The sequence below is a fragment of the Hemiscyllium ocellatum genome, chromosome 29, assembly GCF_020745735.1.
Source record: "Hemiscyllium ocellatum isolate sHemOce1 chromosome 29, sHemOce1.pat.X.cur, whole genome shotgun sequence".
Lineage (NCBI taxonomy): Eukaryota > Metazoa > Chordata > Chondrichthyes > Orectolobiformes > Hemiscylliidae > Hemiscyllium > Hemiscyllium ocellatum.
This window is the reverse complement of record NC_083429.1, coordinates 22631870-22651694: the sequence shown is the minus strand read 5'-3', so window position 1 is coordinate 22651694 and position 19825 is coordinate 22631870. Positions and strand designations below refer to the sequence as shown.

At 47.3% G+C, this 19825-nt stretch overlaps 1 protein-coding gene across 2 annotated transcripts in view; it reads left to right on the top strand.

Annotated features, from left to right (window-relative positions):
• The window catches only part of LOC132829618 (uncharacterized), a 37421-nt gene extending 22350 nt beyond the window's left edge, over positions 1-15071 (top strand). The window contains exons 6-8 of one of the 2 annotated variants that reach the window (XM_060846917.1): positions 5659-5742; positions 7717-7824; positions 14372-15071. In XM_060846917.1, coding sequence (XP_060702900.1) covers positions 5659-5742; positions 7717-7824; positions 14372-14536 — 357 coding nt within the window. In that variant the 3' untranslated portion in view covers positions 14537-15071. The remainder of the gene's footprint in view (positions 1-5658; positions 5743-7716; positions 7825-14371) is intronic. The other variant, XM_060846918.1, reaches the window with a different exon arrangement.
• Positions 15072-19825: the final 4754 nt, after the last annotated feature.

Genomic DNA, 19825 nt, shown 5'->3' with positions numbered 1-19825 from the left:
GTGTACAGGTCCCAGTTGTGTACCAGACCAGGTGTACTGGTCCCAGTTGTGTACCAGGCCAGATGTACTGGTCCCAGTTGTGTACCAGGCCAGGTGTACTGGTCCCAGTTGTGTACCAGGCCAGGTGTACTGGTCCCAGTTGTGTACCAGGCCAGGTGTACTGGTCACAATTGTGTACCAGACCAGGTGTACTGGTCCCAGTTGTGTACTAGGTCAGGTGTACTGGTCCCAGTTGTGTACCAGGCCAGGTGTACAGGTCCCAGTTGTGTACTAGGTCAGGTGTACTGATCCCAGTTGTGTACCAGGCCAGGTGTACTGGTCACAGTTGTGAACCAGACGAGGTGTACAGGTCCCAGTTGTGTATCAGATCAGGTGGACTAGTCCCTGTTTTGAACCAGGGAGTCTCATTGTATACTCTCATTGGCGCCACTGGTGCGAAGAACAGAAAAACAATTTCTCAATTGTGAGAAATTGTTAAATGCCTATTCTTCGGCTATGTACCCTTTCTCTTATATTTCTATTGTCAATCCTGCACTGGGTCCAGTACCTGCACTACACTCTATAGTCAAGAGTTTAGAAGAATGAGAGGGAACCTAAATGAAATGCACAAAGTTCTGAAGGATAGGGATGGGCTATGTTGTTCTTTTTGATGTAAGATACAGGCATTGGTGTAACAATAAAGATAAATCACTGTACAGGAGTACCTGACCATTATCGCTGCTGCTGCTGACCAACTAACAATCCTGGGCCTACTATATCCTAACCTGCGCTGAGACAGACCTGATTGACAGCAGTTTGAGAAGTGCCCTCTAAAAGGTACAAACACCTCACATTAGAACAGAGTGAGTGCTGAGAGACTGTTTCCACTGGTTGGGAATCTAAAGCTCTGTCAGAAGGAGTCAATGGCTTGTGACTGAGATGAGAAGGAATTGCTGCACTCAAAGGGTTGTAAATTTTGGGAGTGTTGCATTCCGGAGGGTCGTGGCTGCTTAGTCATTGACTATTTTCAAGACTAAGATTTTTGAATTCAAATGGATTGAGGGGATCAGCTGAAAAAGTGAGTTTGGTGTAAAGCCTAATCAGGAATATAGTGAAGAACAGAGCAGAGTCCATGGATTGTATGTCTTTCTCTCTCCCACAGGGTTGTGGAGGTTCAGTTATTCAGTATGTCCCAGACAAAGATCACTCGATAATAAAGGTAACGCGGCATCAGGAGATCACATGGGAAAATAGTGTCAAGGTTGAAATCTGCCATGATCTAGTTGGGAGGTGGAATATACTTCAGGGGATGAACAGCTTACTCCTGGTTATGCTCCCTATATGTCTTCCCCTGTTCCTGTTTCTAATAGTATGACATAAAACCCTGCAGCAGTACAGCTGTACAGCTACCAGCCTCACATTATAACTGAGCTGTCTGAGAGCTCATCGCTCCTGAGCAGGGTGGAGTGGCTGCAGTTTGGGACTCCAGTGATCTGCACACTTGGTGGATCTGCAAGGCAGGCTGGAGCTGGAGACGGTTTAGATAGGAGTTATCGGGATGCTGCTGGGAATGGAGGGTCTGAGTTCGAAGGAGAGGCTGGATAAGCTGGGACCTTTTTTTTTACTGGAGCGTAGGAGGTTGAAGGGTGACCTTATAGAGATTTATAAAAGCATGAGGGATATGGATAAGATGAATGGTAGGTGTCTTTTCCCTAGGGTGGGGATTACGAAGACATGGGGCGAACGATTTAAAAAAGACATGGGGCAATTTGTTTTAACACAGAGTTGTTTGTGTGTGGAATGAATTTCCCGAGGAAGTGGTGGATGTGGGTACAGTGACAACATTTAAAAGACATTTGGACAAGTACATGAATAAGGAATATTTGGAGGGATAAGGGCCCAAGTGCAGGCAGGTGGGGCTAGTTTAGTTTGAGATTGTGGTTGGCATGGACTGGTTGGACCGAAGGGTCTGTTTCTGTGCTGTAAGACTCTGTGACAAATGAAGCTATCAACAGCCTCCCTAGGAGATAACCAGCTTGTGACTGGAAGGGGCAGCGCCTCACATTTTCTGGTTTCTGATTGGTCGTTGCCATCAACCAAGAATTCTGTTGGAGTTGGGGGCAAATTTGTCTGCAATACTCCCCTTGTATTTAGAACACGAGGAGTGGGACTAATTGGATAGCTCTTTCAAAAAAACTGGTAAGACATGATGGGTGGAATGGCCTCATCCTGTGCTGTTTGATTCCACAAGACAAGTTGTTTAAGAAGTAGTGCTGGGAAACCCGCTCAGTAATGTCCTGTTGCTAGGTTCAATGTTATCAATATTCTGGTGTATTACTTATAAAGATGATACTGCTGTAAGGCCTCAGCTGATCAGGAGATTTCCCCACAAATACACCTTAGGAGTGGATCAATGGAACCAGGAATGGCAGTGGGCCATTCTGCCCCTTGAATCTGCTCTATCATTTAATTAGATCTTGGCTGATCTATCTCAGCACCGCCCTCCCCACTATCCCCATATCTCTTAATGTCTTTTGTATCGATCCAGTTCTGTCTTGATTATACTCAGTGATTGTCCTCTGAGATATAGAATTCCAAAGACTTACCTCCCTTGGTGTGAAGACATTCCTGTTTATCTCAGTCCTAATGGAGTATCATGTGGGAAAATGCAAAGTTGTTCATTTTGGAAGGGAGAACAAAAGAACAGAGTATTAGAAAAATTGCAACACAGAAAGAGTCTTACTGCAACTTATATCATACAATGCATCTGTAAAGCATGGAAAAAGTGAGGACTGCAGATGCTGGAGATCAGAGTTGAAGAGTGTGGTGCTGGAAAAGCACACCAGGTCAGGCAGCGTCCGAGGAGCAGGAGAGTCGACGTTTCAGGCATAAGCTCCTCATCAGGAATGTCATTTATCTCTCAGCCACCGCCAACCTTTCACCACATGGTTCACTATGATTTGTGATTGGATCTTCAGCCTAATTGATCATGCTATTTGACGCTGTCTTTGACCATTAAGCCCCGGAGTGGGATTTGCACCTGGAACTTTACACTTGGAGGCAGTGACATTCCCTATGATACCCATGACCTCCTACACTGCTGTTCCTATCCTCCAATGGGCTTCATATCTGCTAACAAGCCATGGTATTTTGTCAAACACCTTCTGGAACACATTTTGGAAGTCCAGATAAACAGCATCAACTGTATTATCCTAACAACCCAATCTATTTTACTGATCTTGGGCCATCAATTTCATTTACTCTACACAGGATAAAAAAAAGAATCTCATTCTCCCTCGTGGAAGTGAGAAACATTCCCTTTGCATTTGGATCAATATTTTCCATACGATGAGAAACTGGGAATTGTGGAGAAGCAGAGAGAATTCAGGGTTCAAATGTAAACTGAAAATGTGTTGCTGGAAAAGCGCAGCAGGTCAGGCAGCATCCAAGGAACAGGAGAATCGACGTTTCGGGCATGAGTCCTTCTTCAGGATCAACAAAAGCTGCTGTCCAGTTAGAAAAATGAATTAAATAGTTGGTGGCTTTTGTCTGAAGAGGGCTGTGACAGAAATGGGCGGAAGTTATGTTACAGCAGTACACAGTGAGGTAGACCCCCACCTGAGGGAAGCGCTTTCAGTTCTATACATCCCACTACAGGAAGAAGAAATTGCCTTGGATGGGGTTCAATGCAGATTCACAAGGATGATGCTAGGGTTTAAAGAGTTAAGTTTGTATCGACCAAGCTTGGATTGTATTCAGTGTAAAAACGTAAGGGGAGGTCTATCTGAAATCGCTGAAGAATTTGATAGGATAGTTAGAGTTAATCTAATTCCATTCACTGGTTGGGGGGGGGGGGGGGGGGGGGTCCAGGCCAAGGGAAGGATTGATGTTATGGTGAGGTCAGAAAATATTTCTATATAAAGGTTATATAGGAATTCCAGAACTCTCTTTCCTATCATCTGTTGAACCTGTGGTTTAGGAGAAAATGGATTACTAGCTTTTCATTAGGCAGAGGGAGTTAAGGACCTTGGAACCAAGGTATGTTGATGGAGTAAAGGTTCAGGCCAACGATGATGTAATGGAATTGCAGAACAGGCTTTAGGGCTGAATGGCCTCATCTTGTTCTGGTAGACTGAATGGTAGACTGCATTCAGAAACAAGAAGTGAGATGTCAGCGTGCTGTTCATAAAATTATTCCAGGTCAGTGTCCTGCCATTCTATGTGTTGGCCTGTTCTATATGAGGGTGACATTGCATGGTGTAAAAGGTGAACATAGGTCAGCGTAATGCAGCAGTGGAACAAACTGTTCTAGATCACCATGGTACTGCAGTGGGCGCTGTCTATTCTATCCAAATAATGCAGCCTAAATACATTGGGTTCTTGATTAATATGGCACTGCATCTTGCACTTTGCTGATCCAGATCAGTTTGATGTTGTTTAGTGTCGCACGGTTCTAGATGATTATATTGCTGTACAATGCAGTTTGTTATTCTGTCCTGTGTGATAATGTCCGTGTTGAAGGCAGAGGGGTGCCAGCGCCCGACCCTGCCATGGCATTGTGATCCTTTCCAAAACAAAAACACGCATCCAGCCCAGTGAGGGTGGGAGCCGCGGGGAGAAACCGCTCACCCTGAAGCACCGGCCCCTAATAGGAAAGCCGGCCCACCAAGGGACCTCCCACATCAGACGCAGGCTGTGTCTGCTTGGGTTTCCTCCGAGCGCTCCAGTTTCCTTCCACAGTCCGCAGGGTGAATTGGCCATACTAAATTGCCCATAGTGTTCAGGGATGTGTAGGTTGGGTGCATTCATCAGAGGGCTTATGCCCAAAACGTTGAATTTCCTATTCCTTGGATGCTGCCTAACCTGCTGTGCTTTAACCAGCAACACATTTTCAGCAGCATTCATCAGAGGTAAATATAGGATAATAGGGTAAGGGAATGGGTCTGGGTAGGTTACTCTTCAGAGGGTCGGTGTGGACTTGTTGGGCCAAAGGGCCTGTTTCCACACTGTAGGGAATCTAAGTTCGATCTCAGGAGTAAGGCTGAACATTGGGTCCCCCTTAGAGTCTCTGTCACAATCTCTATCACATTAATGTAACCTGTAACTAGTTGTTAACAGGCAATAAACTTTACCTCGTTCACTACAAGAGACTCTTCTAGTTAGACCAGGAAGTAGTTTTTCTCTCCCATAGTGAACAAGTAGACTCTGGTGTTTCCTGCACTTAAAGGGGATGATGGTACAAGTTTTTACAAATACATTAAGGACAAAAGGGTAACTAGGGAGAAAATAGGGCCCCTCAAAGATCAGCAAGGTGGCCTTTGTGTGGAGCCGCAGAAAATGGGGGAGATACTAAATGAGTATTTTGCATCAGTATTTACTGTGGAAAAGGATATGGAAAATATAGACTGTAGGGAAATAGATGATCCTTCAGATCAAATGCAATTCCAGGTTAGTGCAGTAATAGTGTTGTCTTTGAATCAGTAATAATATGGCCTGGGGAGAGTTATTGCTGACCACTGGAAGAAGAAAGATTTGGAGGGATATAGGCCATGCACAGGCGGCTAGAACTAGTTGAGTTTGGGAAGATGGTCAGTGTAGGCTGGTTGGACGAAAGGGCCTGTTTCCCTGCTTTATGACTCGCTGAATAATCAATGACCCTTCTTCTCTCCCTAACTTTAGAGGATCGTGGATGAAATTGAAAAGAGAGCCCCCCAACTGAGCAGCTGTCAGGAGACCCTCAGGGAATGTGTCCGAGTCTTCAAGGTAAGGAGTCAGGGGAAGAGGTGCATGGGCGACCTGAGACTCATCTGTCCCAATGGAGCTGGTTTAAACTTACAGCCATCAGGGCAAGGGTTGTCAGCAGCACACCTTGACAATAATGATGTCAGGTGGGCTTCTGGGCAAATAGTTTAGGATTTGGAAGGAGTGAGACACGCTGGAACTGATGGGTCAGTCAGAGCATCACCCTTGCAGGGAAGGGTGAGCACACACAGTGTGTGTGAGCGCAGAGAGAGTGTGGGAGCCACCTCCCTGGGTCCTCTCCCCACTCCTGTCTGCCACAGCACTGAGAGAAATGGACACCAAGGGTCGAGGCACAAGGAAACCAGAGAGATGGCAAGAGCCTCCGCACCCGCTTTACTCGAGAAGCAAGGACAGGATGCAGGGAACACGTTACCGAGACCCGCTCCCCAACGCTCAATTTCAGACCACTGGCTCTGCAAACTGCAGCTTCTCAGCCTCACCCTCGCACGTGTGAGATAGTCCGTGTCGGGGGCAGAGGGGTGCCAGTGCCCGACAAAAACACGCGTCCAGCCCAGTGAGGGTGGGAGCCGTGGGGAGAAACCGCTCAGCCTGAAACACTGGCCCCTCATAGGAAAGCCGGCCCACCAAGGGACCTCCCACATCAGACACAGGCCGTGTCTGCTTCGGTTTCCTCTGAGTGCTCCAGTTTCCTTCCACAGTCCAAAGATGTACAGGGTGAATTGGCCATACTAAATTGTCCATAGTGTTCAGGGATGTGTAGGTTAGGTGCATACATCAGAGGTAAATATAGGATAATAGGGTAAGGGAATGGGTCTGGGTGGGTTACTCTTCAGAGGGTCGGTGTGGACTTGTTGGGCCGAAGGGCCTGTTTCCACAATATAGGGAATCTAAGTTTGATCTAAGGAGTGAGGCTGAACGTTGGCCCCCCTTAGAGCCTTTGCCACAATCTCTATCACATCAACGTAACCTGTAACTAGTTGTTAACAGGCAATAAACTTTACCTCGTTAACTATAAGAGACTCTTCTCGTTAGACCAGGAAGTAGTTTTTCTCTCCCATAGTGACCAAGTAGGCTCTGGTGTTTCCTGCACTTAAAGGGGATGGTGGTACAAGTCAGGAGTGGGATGGAATCCTCCCCTCTTACCTGGATGGGTGCAGCTCCAACAACACTCAAGAAGCTTGACACCACCTATGACACCATCTTGATATTTGAAGAATGCCTCCAGTTCACTGGACGCAAGACATTATTTCTGCTTTCTCTCTCCACAGATGCTACCAGACCTGCTGAGTTTTTCCAGCAATTCCTGTTTTTATGATTGAAAAGAATAATAGCATGTTGGTGAAGGAGCCCGCCTAGCGGCCCAGTGGCTCAGTGGTTAGCACTGCTGCCTCACAGCACTAGGGACCCGGGTATGATTTCAGCCTCGGGCAACTGTCTGTGTGGAGTTTACATGTTCTCCCCGTATCTGCATGGGTTTCCTCCCACAATCCAAAGATGTGCAGGATAGGTGAATTGGCAGTGCTAAATTGCCCATAGTGTTAGGTGCATTAGCCAGGGTTAAAAATGGGATAAGGGAATGAGTCTGGGTGGGTTACTCTTCAGAGGGATGGTGTGGGATTGTTGGGCCGAAGGGCCTGTTTCCATACTGTAGAGAATCTAATCTAAAGAAAAGCTAGAACACTGGTGGGAGGGTCACACCAACTCAGTCAGCACATTGTAGAAAGGGAGGACTTGGGGTAGGATTTTAGTTGTACCCAGCTGATATTTATGAATAAATGTTTGAATAACTTCTGTTTAATGACATAACTAATTCAACTCCCTCTGTTCCCTTCCCCTGGTTTAATGACAGACCCAGTCCAGTCTCTCGTCCTGCCCTCTGCTCCCTCCCCCATGTAAGCACAAAGGTTGCTGGGATGGACCAATCCAGGGCAGGTTTCCCTCCATCTGACCTCTCTTCTGACTCTCTCATTGCAGCAGTTGGAGCTCCAGGCCGCTTTGTTTAACGCAAACCTCGAACACAAACATGATCTCCACGTGAAGGCACCCCAGGTCGATACCTTCCCCTGCTCTGTTCATGAAGAGGTAACTTCCATCACCTTGATTCCCTTCTTCCGTTCTTTCCCAGGCTCCAGTTTTTGTGTGTCATCAGGGAGCGAAGGGTCAACTCTGTCAATTGGGTCATTCCTCTTCAATGCTCAACCCAGAATCAACACCAAGCGGTTAGAGAGTCAGAGACTCATACAGCACGGAAACAGGCCATTCAGCTCAACTCATCCATGCCGATAAGGGTTTCCTACACTGAACTACTCCCATAGGCTCATTTGGCCCATATCTTTCCAAACCTTTCCACCTGTGTGTCTGTCTAAATGTCTTTTAAATGTTCAAAGTTTGTGCGAAGATTTGTAGCTCGGGTGCTTGTTGTAGTGGTTCTGTTCGCCGAGCTGGAAGTTTTTGTTGCAAACGTTTCGTCCCCTGGCTAGGAGACATCATCAGTGCTGTGGAGCCTCCTCGAAGCGCTTCTTTGATGTTTCTTCCGGTATTTATAGTGGTCTGTCCTTGCCGCTTCCGGGTGTCAGTTTCAGCTGTCTGCTGTAGTGGTTGGTATATTGGGTCCATGTCGATGTGTTTGTTGATGGAGTTTGTGGATGAATGCCATGCCTCTAGGAATTCCCTGGCTGTTCTCTGTCTGGCTTGCCCTATGATAGTCGTGTTTTCCCAGTCGAATTCATGTTGCTTGTTGTCTGAGTGTGTGGCTACAAGGGATGGCTGGTCGTGTCGTTTCGTGGCTAGTTGGTGTTCATGTATGCAGATTGTTAGCTGTCTTCCTGTTTGTTCTATATAGTGTTTTGTGCAGTCCTTGCATGGTATTTTATAAACTACATTGGTTTATCTCATTCGACGTGACGGCACTGTTCACTTCAATTGACAAAACCCTAGCCAGAGAAACAATAGCCAACCTACTGGACATACAGAACAGAAAACAGGAGGCGGAACCTATCAACAAAGACGGCATACTTAAACTACTGGACTTGTGCCTCACTACACACTTTACATTCAACAATCAGATATACGAACAAATCAACGGAACACCCATGGGATCACCAATCTCGGGACTCATAGCAGAGGCAGTTATGCAAAGGTTAGAACAAACAGCCCTACCACAAATTCAACCCAAACTCTGGGTCAGATATGTTGATGACACGTTCGTAATCATCAAAAACACGGAAATAGAAAAAACACACCGGATCATCAACGCCACACTCACAGGCATCCGATTCACGAGAGAAGTAGAAAAGGATAGCCAACTCCCATTCCTAGACGTGATAGTACAGAGAACACTGAACGGAGAATTCACCACAAGGGTACACAGGAAAACAACACACACAGACCAAGTCCTAAACTATGAAAGTAACCACCCCAACACACACAAACGAAGCTGCATCAGGACACTATTCAAAAGGGCCACAACACACTGCAGTACACCAGAACTGCGAAAAGAGGAAGAGGAACACCTATACAAGGTATTCGCCAAAAACGGATACCCACGCAACTTTATCACCAGATGCCTAAGAGATAGACCATGGAACGAGGACATGCCACAACCAAAAGGACTAGCCACACTACCATACATCAGGAGCGTTTCAGAACTGACAGCCAGACTACTGCGACCCTTAGGACTCATAACAGCACACAAACCAACAGCCACGCTCAGACAACAAGTTACTAGAACAAAGGAGCCAATACCCAACATGAGCAAAACTAATGTAGTTTATAAAATACCATGCAAGGACTGCACAAAACACTATATAGGACAAACAGGAAGACAGCTAACAATCTGCATACATGAACACCAACTAGCCACGAAACGACACGACCAGCTATCCCTAGTAGCCACACACTCAGACAACAAGCAACATGAATTTGACTGGGAAAACACGACTATCATAGGGCAAGCCAGACAGAGAACAGCCAGGGAATTCCTAGAGGCATGGCATTCATCCACAAACTCCATCAACAAACACATCGACATGGACCCAATATACCAACCACTACAGCGGACAGCTGAAACTGACACCTGGAAGCGGCAAGGACAGACCACTATAAATACCGGAAGAAACATCAAAGACGCGCTTCGCAGGAGGCTCCACAGCACTGATGATGTCTCCTAGCCAGGGGACGAAACGTTTGCAACAAAAACTTCCAGCTCGGCGAACAGTCTTTTAAATGTTGTAATTGTACCAGCCTCCACCACTTCCTCTGGCAGCTTGTTCCACACACGCATCACCCTCTGTGTGAAAAAGCTGCCCCTCAGGTCCCTTTTAATCTTTCCCGTCTCACCTTCAACCTATTGCCTCTAGTTGTGGACTCCTGCACATAGGGGAAAAGACCTTGGCTATTCACCCTATCCATGCCCCTCATGATTTCTTTAACCTCTATAACATTACCCCTCAGCCTCTAATGCTCCAGGGAAAAACAGCCCCAGCTTCGGGTACGGTGGAAGGGGAAGGCATTGGGAATAATGCCCAAGAATGTGGACAGGGGAGCGAGAACTCTTGCCTTGCGTTATATAGCTATCGCATTCCATCGCGAAAGTAAACGTAACCAAGTTGTGGTCACTGTCAACGAAGTGCTCACCCAACTCCAAATCTAACACCTGGCCTGGTTCATTGCCCAGTACCAACTCCAATGTAGCCTCGCCCCTTGCTGACCTATCTATTGCACACATTGGACAAAAAGTGACCTGTCTAAAGTACTTAAACCATAGTGTTTCCAGTCAATATTTGGAAAGTTAAAGACCCCAATACAACTACCCTATCATTCTCATTCCTATCCAGAATCATCTTTGCTATCCTTTCATCTACATCTCTGGAACTATTCAGAGGCCTATAGAAAACTCCCAACAGGGTGACCTCTCCTTTCCTGTTTCTAACCTCAGCCTATACTACCTCAGCCCATACTACCTCAGTCTATACTACCTCAGTCCATACTACCTCATCCCATACTACCTCATCCCATACTACCTCAGCCTATACTACCTCAGTCTATACTACCTCAGCCCATACTACCTCAGCCTATACTACCTCAGCCCATACTACCTCAGCCCATACTACCTCATCCCATACTACCTCAGCCTATACTACCTCAGTCTATACTACCTCAGCCCATACTACCTCAGCCTATACTACCTCAGCCCATACTACCTCAGCCCATACTACCTCATCCCATACTACCTCAGTCTATACTACCTCAGTCTATACTACCTCAGCCCATACTACCTCAGCCTATACTACCTCAGTAGATGGTGGCAGTATTACTTTCTGTCACGGTAATACTGTACTTTACTAACAATACCACACCTTCCCCCTTTTACCACTTTTCTTGTTCTTACTGAAAGATATAAACCCTGGAATCTGCAACCATTCCTGTCCCTGCTCTATCCACGTCTCTGAAATAACCACAACATCAAAGTCCCAGCTACCAACCCATGCTGTAAGTTCAGCCACCTTATTGCAGCTGCTCCTGGCTTTGAAGTAGACACACACCAAACCACCTTCCTGCCTGTCACTACCCTCCTGCGACCTTGAAATCATATTTCTGACCTCACTACTCTCAACCTCCTGGACACTGGAACTACAATTTACACTCCCATCTCCCGGCTGAATTAGTTTAAACTCTCCCAAAGAGTATTGGGAAATCTCCCCCCACCCCTGGATACCGGTACCCCTCTGGTTCAGATGAAGACCATCCTGTTTGTAGAGGTTCCACCTTCCCCAGAATGAGCCCCAATTATAACCCTCCCTCCTGCACCATCCCTGTAGCTACTTGTTTAACTCCTCTCTCTCCCTATTCCTTGTCTCGCCAGTACGTGGCACGGGTAACAAACCAGAGATAACAACTCTGTTTGTTCTAGCTCTAAACTTCCACCCTGGCTCCCTGAATTTCTGCCTTAAATCCCCATCTCTCTTCCTACTTGTGTCATTAGTGATGATCTGGACCATGACTTGGGGCTGCTCCCCCTCCCCCTCAAGGATCCCGAAAACATGATCCGAGACATCACGAACCCTGGCACCTGGGAGGCAACACACCAACCATGAATCTCTCTCCTTCCCACAGAACCTCCTATCTATCCCCCTAACTATGGAGTCCCCAGTGACCAGTGCTCTGCTCCTCTTCCTCCTTCCCCTCTGAGCAAAAGGGACAGACTCTACACCAGACTCCTGTGCCTCCTGGCTTACCCCAGTAAGTTCCCCCCCCCAACAGTATCCAAAAATGGTATACTTGTTATCGAGGGGAATGGCCACAGGGGGTCCTTGCAATGACTGATTCTTACCCCTTCCAGCAGTCACCCAAGTATCTCCATTTCTAGGAGTAACTACCTCGCTTTACCTTTTATCTATAACTGTCTCAGCCCCCTGAACGATCCTGAGTTCACTCAGCTCCAGCTCCAATTCTCTAACGCGGTCTTTGAGGAGCTAGAGTTGGGTGCACTTCCTGCAGGAGCTGCTGTCCCTCACCTCAAACACCCCACAGGAGGAACTGTGGTCAGTCTTCGCTGCCAGCCCGATTAACCTCCCTGACTGAGAAACAAAAGAGGAAACAAGAAAACTGACCTGATTTTGCCCCAGTGATGTACAGTTAGAGGTGGGTGGGTGGGAGGTCCTACAGGTGTAGGGTCTCGGGTTTAACAAACAGCCAACTAGGAGAAAACAAAAAGAACAGGCCCAGAAGCCTCTGCACTCTGGAAAGTTTTTAAACGGAGAATTTACTTTCCTGACAGCCCCCTGATTTCCACTCTCACTGCTCCAAAAAAACCTGAGCCAGAGAATCCCGACAGTGTGGAAGCAGGCCATTCAGCCCATCGATCCCCACCAACCCTCCAAACATCACCCCCATAACCTGCATTTGCCATGGCTAACACACCTAACCTGCGTATCTTTGGGTTGTGGGAAGAAACCCACGCAGACACAGGGAGAATGTGCAAACTCCACACAGACAGTCACCCGAGGCTGGAATCGAACCTGGGTCCCCAGCGCTGTGAGACAGCAGTGCTGTCATCACTGAGTCATCGTGCCACTCTATTATGGCCACCTAATATTTCACAATCTAGACGAGTGCCCTTTTTTGCTTTGTAGGTCTCCTGTACTACATTATGCTAAAATCGCTATGCCAATATAGGTTGTTGTTGTTGGTGGAATGTTAGATGAACCAGAAGGGGCCATTCAGCCCAGCGTGCTGGTCCTGGTTGTTTGAAAGAGTGATCCAATCAATGCCACTCCTCTGCTGCCTTCCCCATCACCCTGTCTTCCGCTCTCAGTAAGTATCCAGCCCTATTTCATAAGTTCCCATTGAAACTGCTTCTTTTAAGGCAGTGAATTCCAGATCTCAACATGTCCAACTACCCTCCAATCCCAGTAGCCTTTTGGTCAATTAATGTTTACCTCTGCCCCATGGCTCTCTGCCCATCACATAGCCTCTCCTTTCCTCCTTTCTGTCAAACACTTCACAGATTTGAATATCATGGTTAAATTCCCCCTTTAACATCTCGGCTCTAAGAAAAATCCTAACCTCTCCATGGGATTGAGGTCTCCCATCCCTAATACCGATCTCGAGAATCTCTTCCATGCCTTATCTAAGGTGTGTATCTCCTTCCTAGAGTGTAGTGCCCAGAACTGCCAGCCTATCTGTGGGTCTAACGAATGTTTTACAACACAACTTCCATGAGCCCAATGAATCAGAGTTAACCAACATTCTTGTCTTACTCTCCCCTGCCCCCTGGTGGATAACACCTCCCTGTGCTGATGAAGGCACACCGTCTGGTCTCCCCCCATCTAGTCTCCCTGCATCTCGTCTCATGCCATCTGGTCTAACCCTGTCTGGTCTCACCCCATCTGGTCTCACCCCGTCTAGTCCCAACCTGTCTGGTCTCACCCCATCTGGTCTCACCCCGTCTAGTCCCACCCTGTCTGGTCTCCCACCCCCCAGTTGGTCTCCCCCCTGTCAGGTCTGCCCCCCGTCTGGTCTGCCCCCCCATCTGGTCTCAGCCTGTCTGGTATTCCCCCCAGTCTGGTCTCACCCTGTGTCATCTCACCTTGGCTGGACTCATCCCATCAGAGTGTGGTTTACTGCATTAGAACACGAGGTACAAATGACATTAACTAGTTAGGCCCTGTTACAGCCGGGCCTGTCTCCAGCAGAACCCTCAGGCAGGACTAACTGTCCCTGCAGTGGGGATACCACCAAGGTGGGTATTTTGAGAGCAGCTTCGACATTAACTCTTTCAGAGCCATCACCCTCTCAACATTTACTCCATTCGAGAAACAACATTAAGGTTGACACTGCAGTGCAGTATTGAGGGAGTGCTACTGTGTCAGAGGTGCTGTCTTTCTGATACACCCACTGAGCAAGTGGGTGTAAAGGATCCCACAATCACTCTTCAAAGAGGGAGCAGGAAGCAGTGTCCTGACCAATATTTATCCCTCATCCCGAATTCATATCCATGGGAGCTAGCTGTGCACCGTCCCCTAGATTTTGAACACAGATTCCGGGTCAGAGTTGTTTCGCTGGCTGTATAACACTGTGGGATGGACCTGGCCTTTCCCAGTTTGAACTGTTGTTCTCCTGCTTGCAGTTTGATGGCTTGAAGCAGCAGTTCATCACCATCCTGAGGCTAACACGATGCTATGTGATCCACCTGCGGGATCTACTGAGGATTAGACACCAGAAGAAACTGTTCCCACTGAGCGCCAGGGACAGTGTGGGACTGATCGCTCCCCTTCGTGATGCACCCCTGTAACGGGAGATTCCGGTTGGATTAGAGAATTGATTCTGCACCTCACATCCTTGGTTGTGAAATACATGAGGCCAGGTTTGATTTTTATGTTATCCAGAAATTCACAAACGTCAGAGACAATACTGCACCCTGAGACAACATGAAGCAAGCTGTGCTCTACTTCAGAAGGACACATTCCTCAACATATCAAGGGAGATAGAGGATTTCTGCAATTGGGGCTGTGCACTTGGAGAGAGTCACAGAGGAAAGATCCGTTTGTTTTGTACTTCCCCCTCCCTCGGGATCTCTCCTTCATAATACCCTTAAAAGACAAACCAGGGAACTGAGGGCTCCAGGAGGACTCCCCTCACCTCCACATCACAGAAATAGCTCGATTGGTTTAGCATCTGCCTTTACGGGGGACTGACATACGGCTGGGCTTTGTCAGGAGGTGATGGCCTTGTGGTATTATTGCTGGCCTGCTCGTTCAGAGACCCGGGTTCGAATCCTATTATGGCAGATGGTGAATTTGAATTCAATAAACACAATTTGGAATTAAGAGTCTAATGATGATCATGATTGTTGGAAGAATCCATCTGGGTCACTGATGTCCTTTAGGGAAGGAAACTGCCATCCTTGCCTGGTCTGGCCTACACGTGACTCCAGACCCACAGCAATGTGGTTGACCCTTAACTGCCCTCTGGGTAATTACGGATGGGTAATAAGTTCTGGCCCAGTCAGTGACCTCCTGTGAATGAATATAAGAAAAGGAAAATGGGTTGGAGAACTGTGCGCTGTGAGATTTCCAGACAGGAATTACTTTGAGCCAATTGGGTTGAGGGGAGTTGAGCAGGAGGGCTGGGTGGGAGTGCCACCCTGGGTGAAGGAAACCCCTAGTAGTTTAGAATCATCAACTGCCAACAGCACAGATGTCACTGCATTACTGTGAACACAGGAACATCACTTGACGTTTAAAATTGCTTGATTTCTTTTAATAGCTCAGCTTACTGCTGTGTTGATGTTTCTGTCCAGTGTTCCAGCAGAACCCAGCACAAGCTGAGGGACAGTACCTCAGTCTCAACACTGAGGTCACAATCTTCAGTATATCCTCCATGTTGTTCCTCCTGCTCCTCCCCTCCCCCGCCTGTAAGGGAGCCTGTGTGCACATGTGTGTATGTGTGGGCATGTAGATGTCATATGTGTGCCTGTACATGAGTTTGTGAGGGATTGAATGAGGATTGAGCTCTCACACCAGCTCACAATGACCTGCTCATTGATGCCCAGTTGGGGTTCCCACAGGGCCACTCAGCTGCTGACCTCATTACAGCCTTGGGTCAAACACAGACACGGAGCTGAATTCCAGAGGGGAGGGGAGAATGGCAGCCCTAAACATCAAGGCTGTATTCGACCGAGTATGACACCAAGGAACCCTAGCAAAACTGGAACCAATGGGAACTGGGGGCAAACTCTCTGCTGGTTGGAACCATACTGGCATATAGGAAGGTGGTTGTGGCTGTTGGAGGTCAGTCATCTCAGCTCCAGGACATCGCTGAAGGAGTTCCTCAGGGCAGTGTCCCAGAGACCAATCACCGTCAACTGCTTCATCAATGACACCCCCCCACCCCATCATAAAGTCAGAACTGGGGATGTTCGCCAGTAATTGCACTATGTTCAGCACCATTCACAACTCCTCAGATACTGAAGCAGTCCATATTCAAATGAAAAAAGATCTGGACAATATCCAGGTTTGGGCTGACAAGTGGTAAGTAATGTTCACTTCAGAAATGCCAAGCTATGACCATCACAAATATAACACCAGCTCATGGAACGTTTCAGAGAACATCTCCAGGACGCAGGTACCAAACAATCCCACTGCCCCAAGGACATGCAAGTCCTGGGCCTCCTCCACTGCTAAATCCATGTCACCCAATGCCTGGAGGAAGAACATCTTCGTCTTACCACATGGCATCAACCTCGACTTCACCAGTCGGCCTCATCTCCCCTCCCCCTACCTCATCTAAGATCTAACCATCCAACTCAGCACTGCCCGCTCCTGCATCTACCTATCACCTTTCCGGCTACCTTCCCAGCCAGACACCCCCATTCCTGATGAAGGGCTTCTGCTCCTTGGATGCTGCCTGACCGGCTGTGCTCTTCTAGCACCACACTTTTCGACTCTGATCTCCAGCCTCTGCAGCCCCCACTTTCCCCTTACAAATCTAATCAGCGCTGTTTGGCATTCAGTGGTGTTACCGTCAGTGAATCCCCCACTATCAACATTCTGGGAGTTATCATTGACCAAAATCTCAACTGGACTCACCACATAAACACAGTGGCTACAAGAGCAGGTCAGATACTAGGGATACTGTGGTAAGCACTTCACCTCCTGACTCCTCAAAGCCTGTCCACCATCTGCAAGGCACAAGTCAGGGATACTCCCCACTTGCCTGGATGGGGGCAGCTCCAACAACACTCAAGAAGCTCGACACCATCCAAGACAAAAGCAGCCCACTTGATTGGCACCATATCCACAAACATCCACTTCCTCCATCACTGACACTCAGTCGCAGCAGTGTGTATTATCTACAGGATGCCCTGCAGAAATTCACCAAAGATCCTTAGACAGCACCTTCCAAACGCACGACCACTTCCATCTAAAAGGACAAGGACAGCAGGTACATGGGAACACCACCACCTTCAAGTTCCCCTCCAAGTCACTCACCATCTTGGCTTGGAACTATATCACCGTTTCTTCACTGTTGCTAGATCAAAATGCTGGAATTCCCTCCCTCAGGGCATTGTGGGTCAACCCACAGCGGGTGGACTGCAGTAATTTAAGGAAGCAGCTCAGCACCAACTTCTCAACGGACAACTAGGGATGGGCAATAAATGCTGGGCCCAGCCAGTGACACCCACATCCCACAAAAAAAATTAATTAACAAAAAGACACAAACGCATAAATTAGGAACAGAGTAGGCCATTTAGCCCCTCAAACCTGCTCTGATATTATTTAAGATTATGGTTGAATTGACTATTCTCCAAATTCCACATCCATATTTATTCCTGATCACCTTCAGCTCTCCTGCCTGACATCTACCTGCTTTTGCCTTTCAATACAATAAGCTTTAATCTGCAGTTTGAAAGGGAGAGGGGAGAATCGGAAGTGACAATATTTCAGTTGAATAAGGGGAACTATGGAGCTATGAGGGAGGAGCTAGCCAAAGTTCAATGGTGCAATCCCCTAGCAGGGATGGCAGTGGAGCAACAATGGCAGGTATTTCTGGGTATAATGCAGAAGATGCAGGATCAGTTCATTCCAAAAAGGAAGAAAGATCCTAAGGGGATGCAGGGGTGGCCGTGGCTGACGAGGGAGGTTAAGGACCATACAAACACAAAAGGGAAAAAGTATAACATAGCAATGATGAGTGGGAAATGGGAGGACTGGCAAGCTTTTAAAGAACAACAGAGGATAACTAAGAAGGAAACACGCAAAGAAAAAATAAGGCACGAAGGTAAACTGGCCAAAAATATAAAGGAGGATTGTAAAGGTTTTTTTAGGTATGTGAAAAGAAAAAAAATGGTTAAGACTAAAATTGGGCCCTTGAAGACAGAAATGGGTGAATTTATTATGGGGAACGAAGAAATGGCAGAAGAGTGGAATTGGTACTTAAGATCTGTCTTCACTGGGGAAGACATGAGCAATCTCCCAGATGTAATAGTGGCTGAAGGACCTGAACTGAAGGGAATTTATATTAGGCAGGAAATGGTGTTGGAGAGACTGTTAGGTCTGAAGCCTGATGAGTCCCCGGGACCTGATGGCCTGCATCCCAGGGTACTGAAGGAGGTGGCTCGGGAAATCGTGGATGCATTGGCAATCATTTTCCAATGTTCTGTTGATTCAGGATCAGTTCCTGCGGATTGGAGGGTGGCTAATGTTGTCCTACTTTTGAAGAAAGGAGGGAGAGAGAAGACAGAATTATAGACAAGTTAGTCTGACCACAGTGGTGGGAAAAATGCTGGAGTCAATTATAAAGGATGAAATTACGACACATCTGGATAGTAGTAACAGGATAGGTCAGAGTCAGCATGGATTTATGAAGGGGAAATCATGCTTGACTAATCTTCTGGAATTTTTTGAGGATGTAACTCTGAAGATGGACAAGGGAGATCCAGTGGATGTAGTATACCTGGACTTTCAGAAAGCCTTTGATAAAGTCCTACATAGGAGGTTAGTGAGCAAAATTAGGGCACATGGTATTAGGGACAAAATCCTGACATGGATTGAAAATTGGTTGGCTGACAGGAAACGAAGAGTTGTGATAAACGGTTCCCATTCGGAATGGCAGGCGGTGACCAGTGGGGTACCGCAGGGATCAGTGCTGGGACCACACCTTTTTACAATGTACATTAATGATATAGATGAAGGTATTAAAAGTAATATTAGCAAATTTGCTGAAGACACAAAGCTGGGTGGCAGGGTGAAATGTGAGGAGGATGTTAGGAGAATACAGAGTGACCTGGACAGGCTAGGTGAGTGGACGGACGCATGGCAGATCCAGTTTAATGTGGATAAATGTGCGGTAATCCACTTTGGTGGCAAGAACAGGAAGGCAGATTACTACCTAAATGGAGTCAAGTTAGATAAAGGGGCAGTACAATGAGATCCACGAGTTCTTGAATATCAGTCAATGAAGGTAAGCATGCAGGTACAGCAGGCAGTGAACAAAGCTAATAGCATGCTGGCCTTCATAACTAGGGGAACTGAGTATAGAAGCAAAGAGGTCCTTCTGCAGCTGTACAGGGCCCTGGTGAGACCGCACCTGGAATATTGTGTGCAGTTCTGGTCTCCAAATTTGAGGAAAGACATTCTGGCTATTGAAGGTTTGTGCGAAGATTTGTAGCTCGGGTGCTCGTTGTTGTGGTTCTGTTCGCCGAGCTGGAGGTTTTTGTTGCAAACGTTTCGTCCCCTGGCTAGGCGACATCATCAGTGCTCTGGAGCCTCCTGCAAAGTGCTTCTTTGATGTTTTTTCCGGTATTTATAGTGGTCTGTCCTTGCCGCTTCCAGAGCCACAACACACTGCAGTACACCAGAACTGCGAAAAGAGGAAGAGGAACACCTGTACAAGGTATTCGCCAAAAATGGATACCCGTGCAACTTTATCAACAGATGTCTAAGAGATAGACCACGGAACGAGGACATGCCACAACCAAAAGGACTAGCCACACTACCATACATCAGGAGCGTTTCAGAACTGACAGCCAGACTACTGCGACCCTTAGGACTCATAACGGCACACAAACCAACAGCCACGC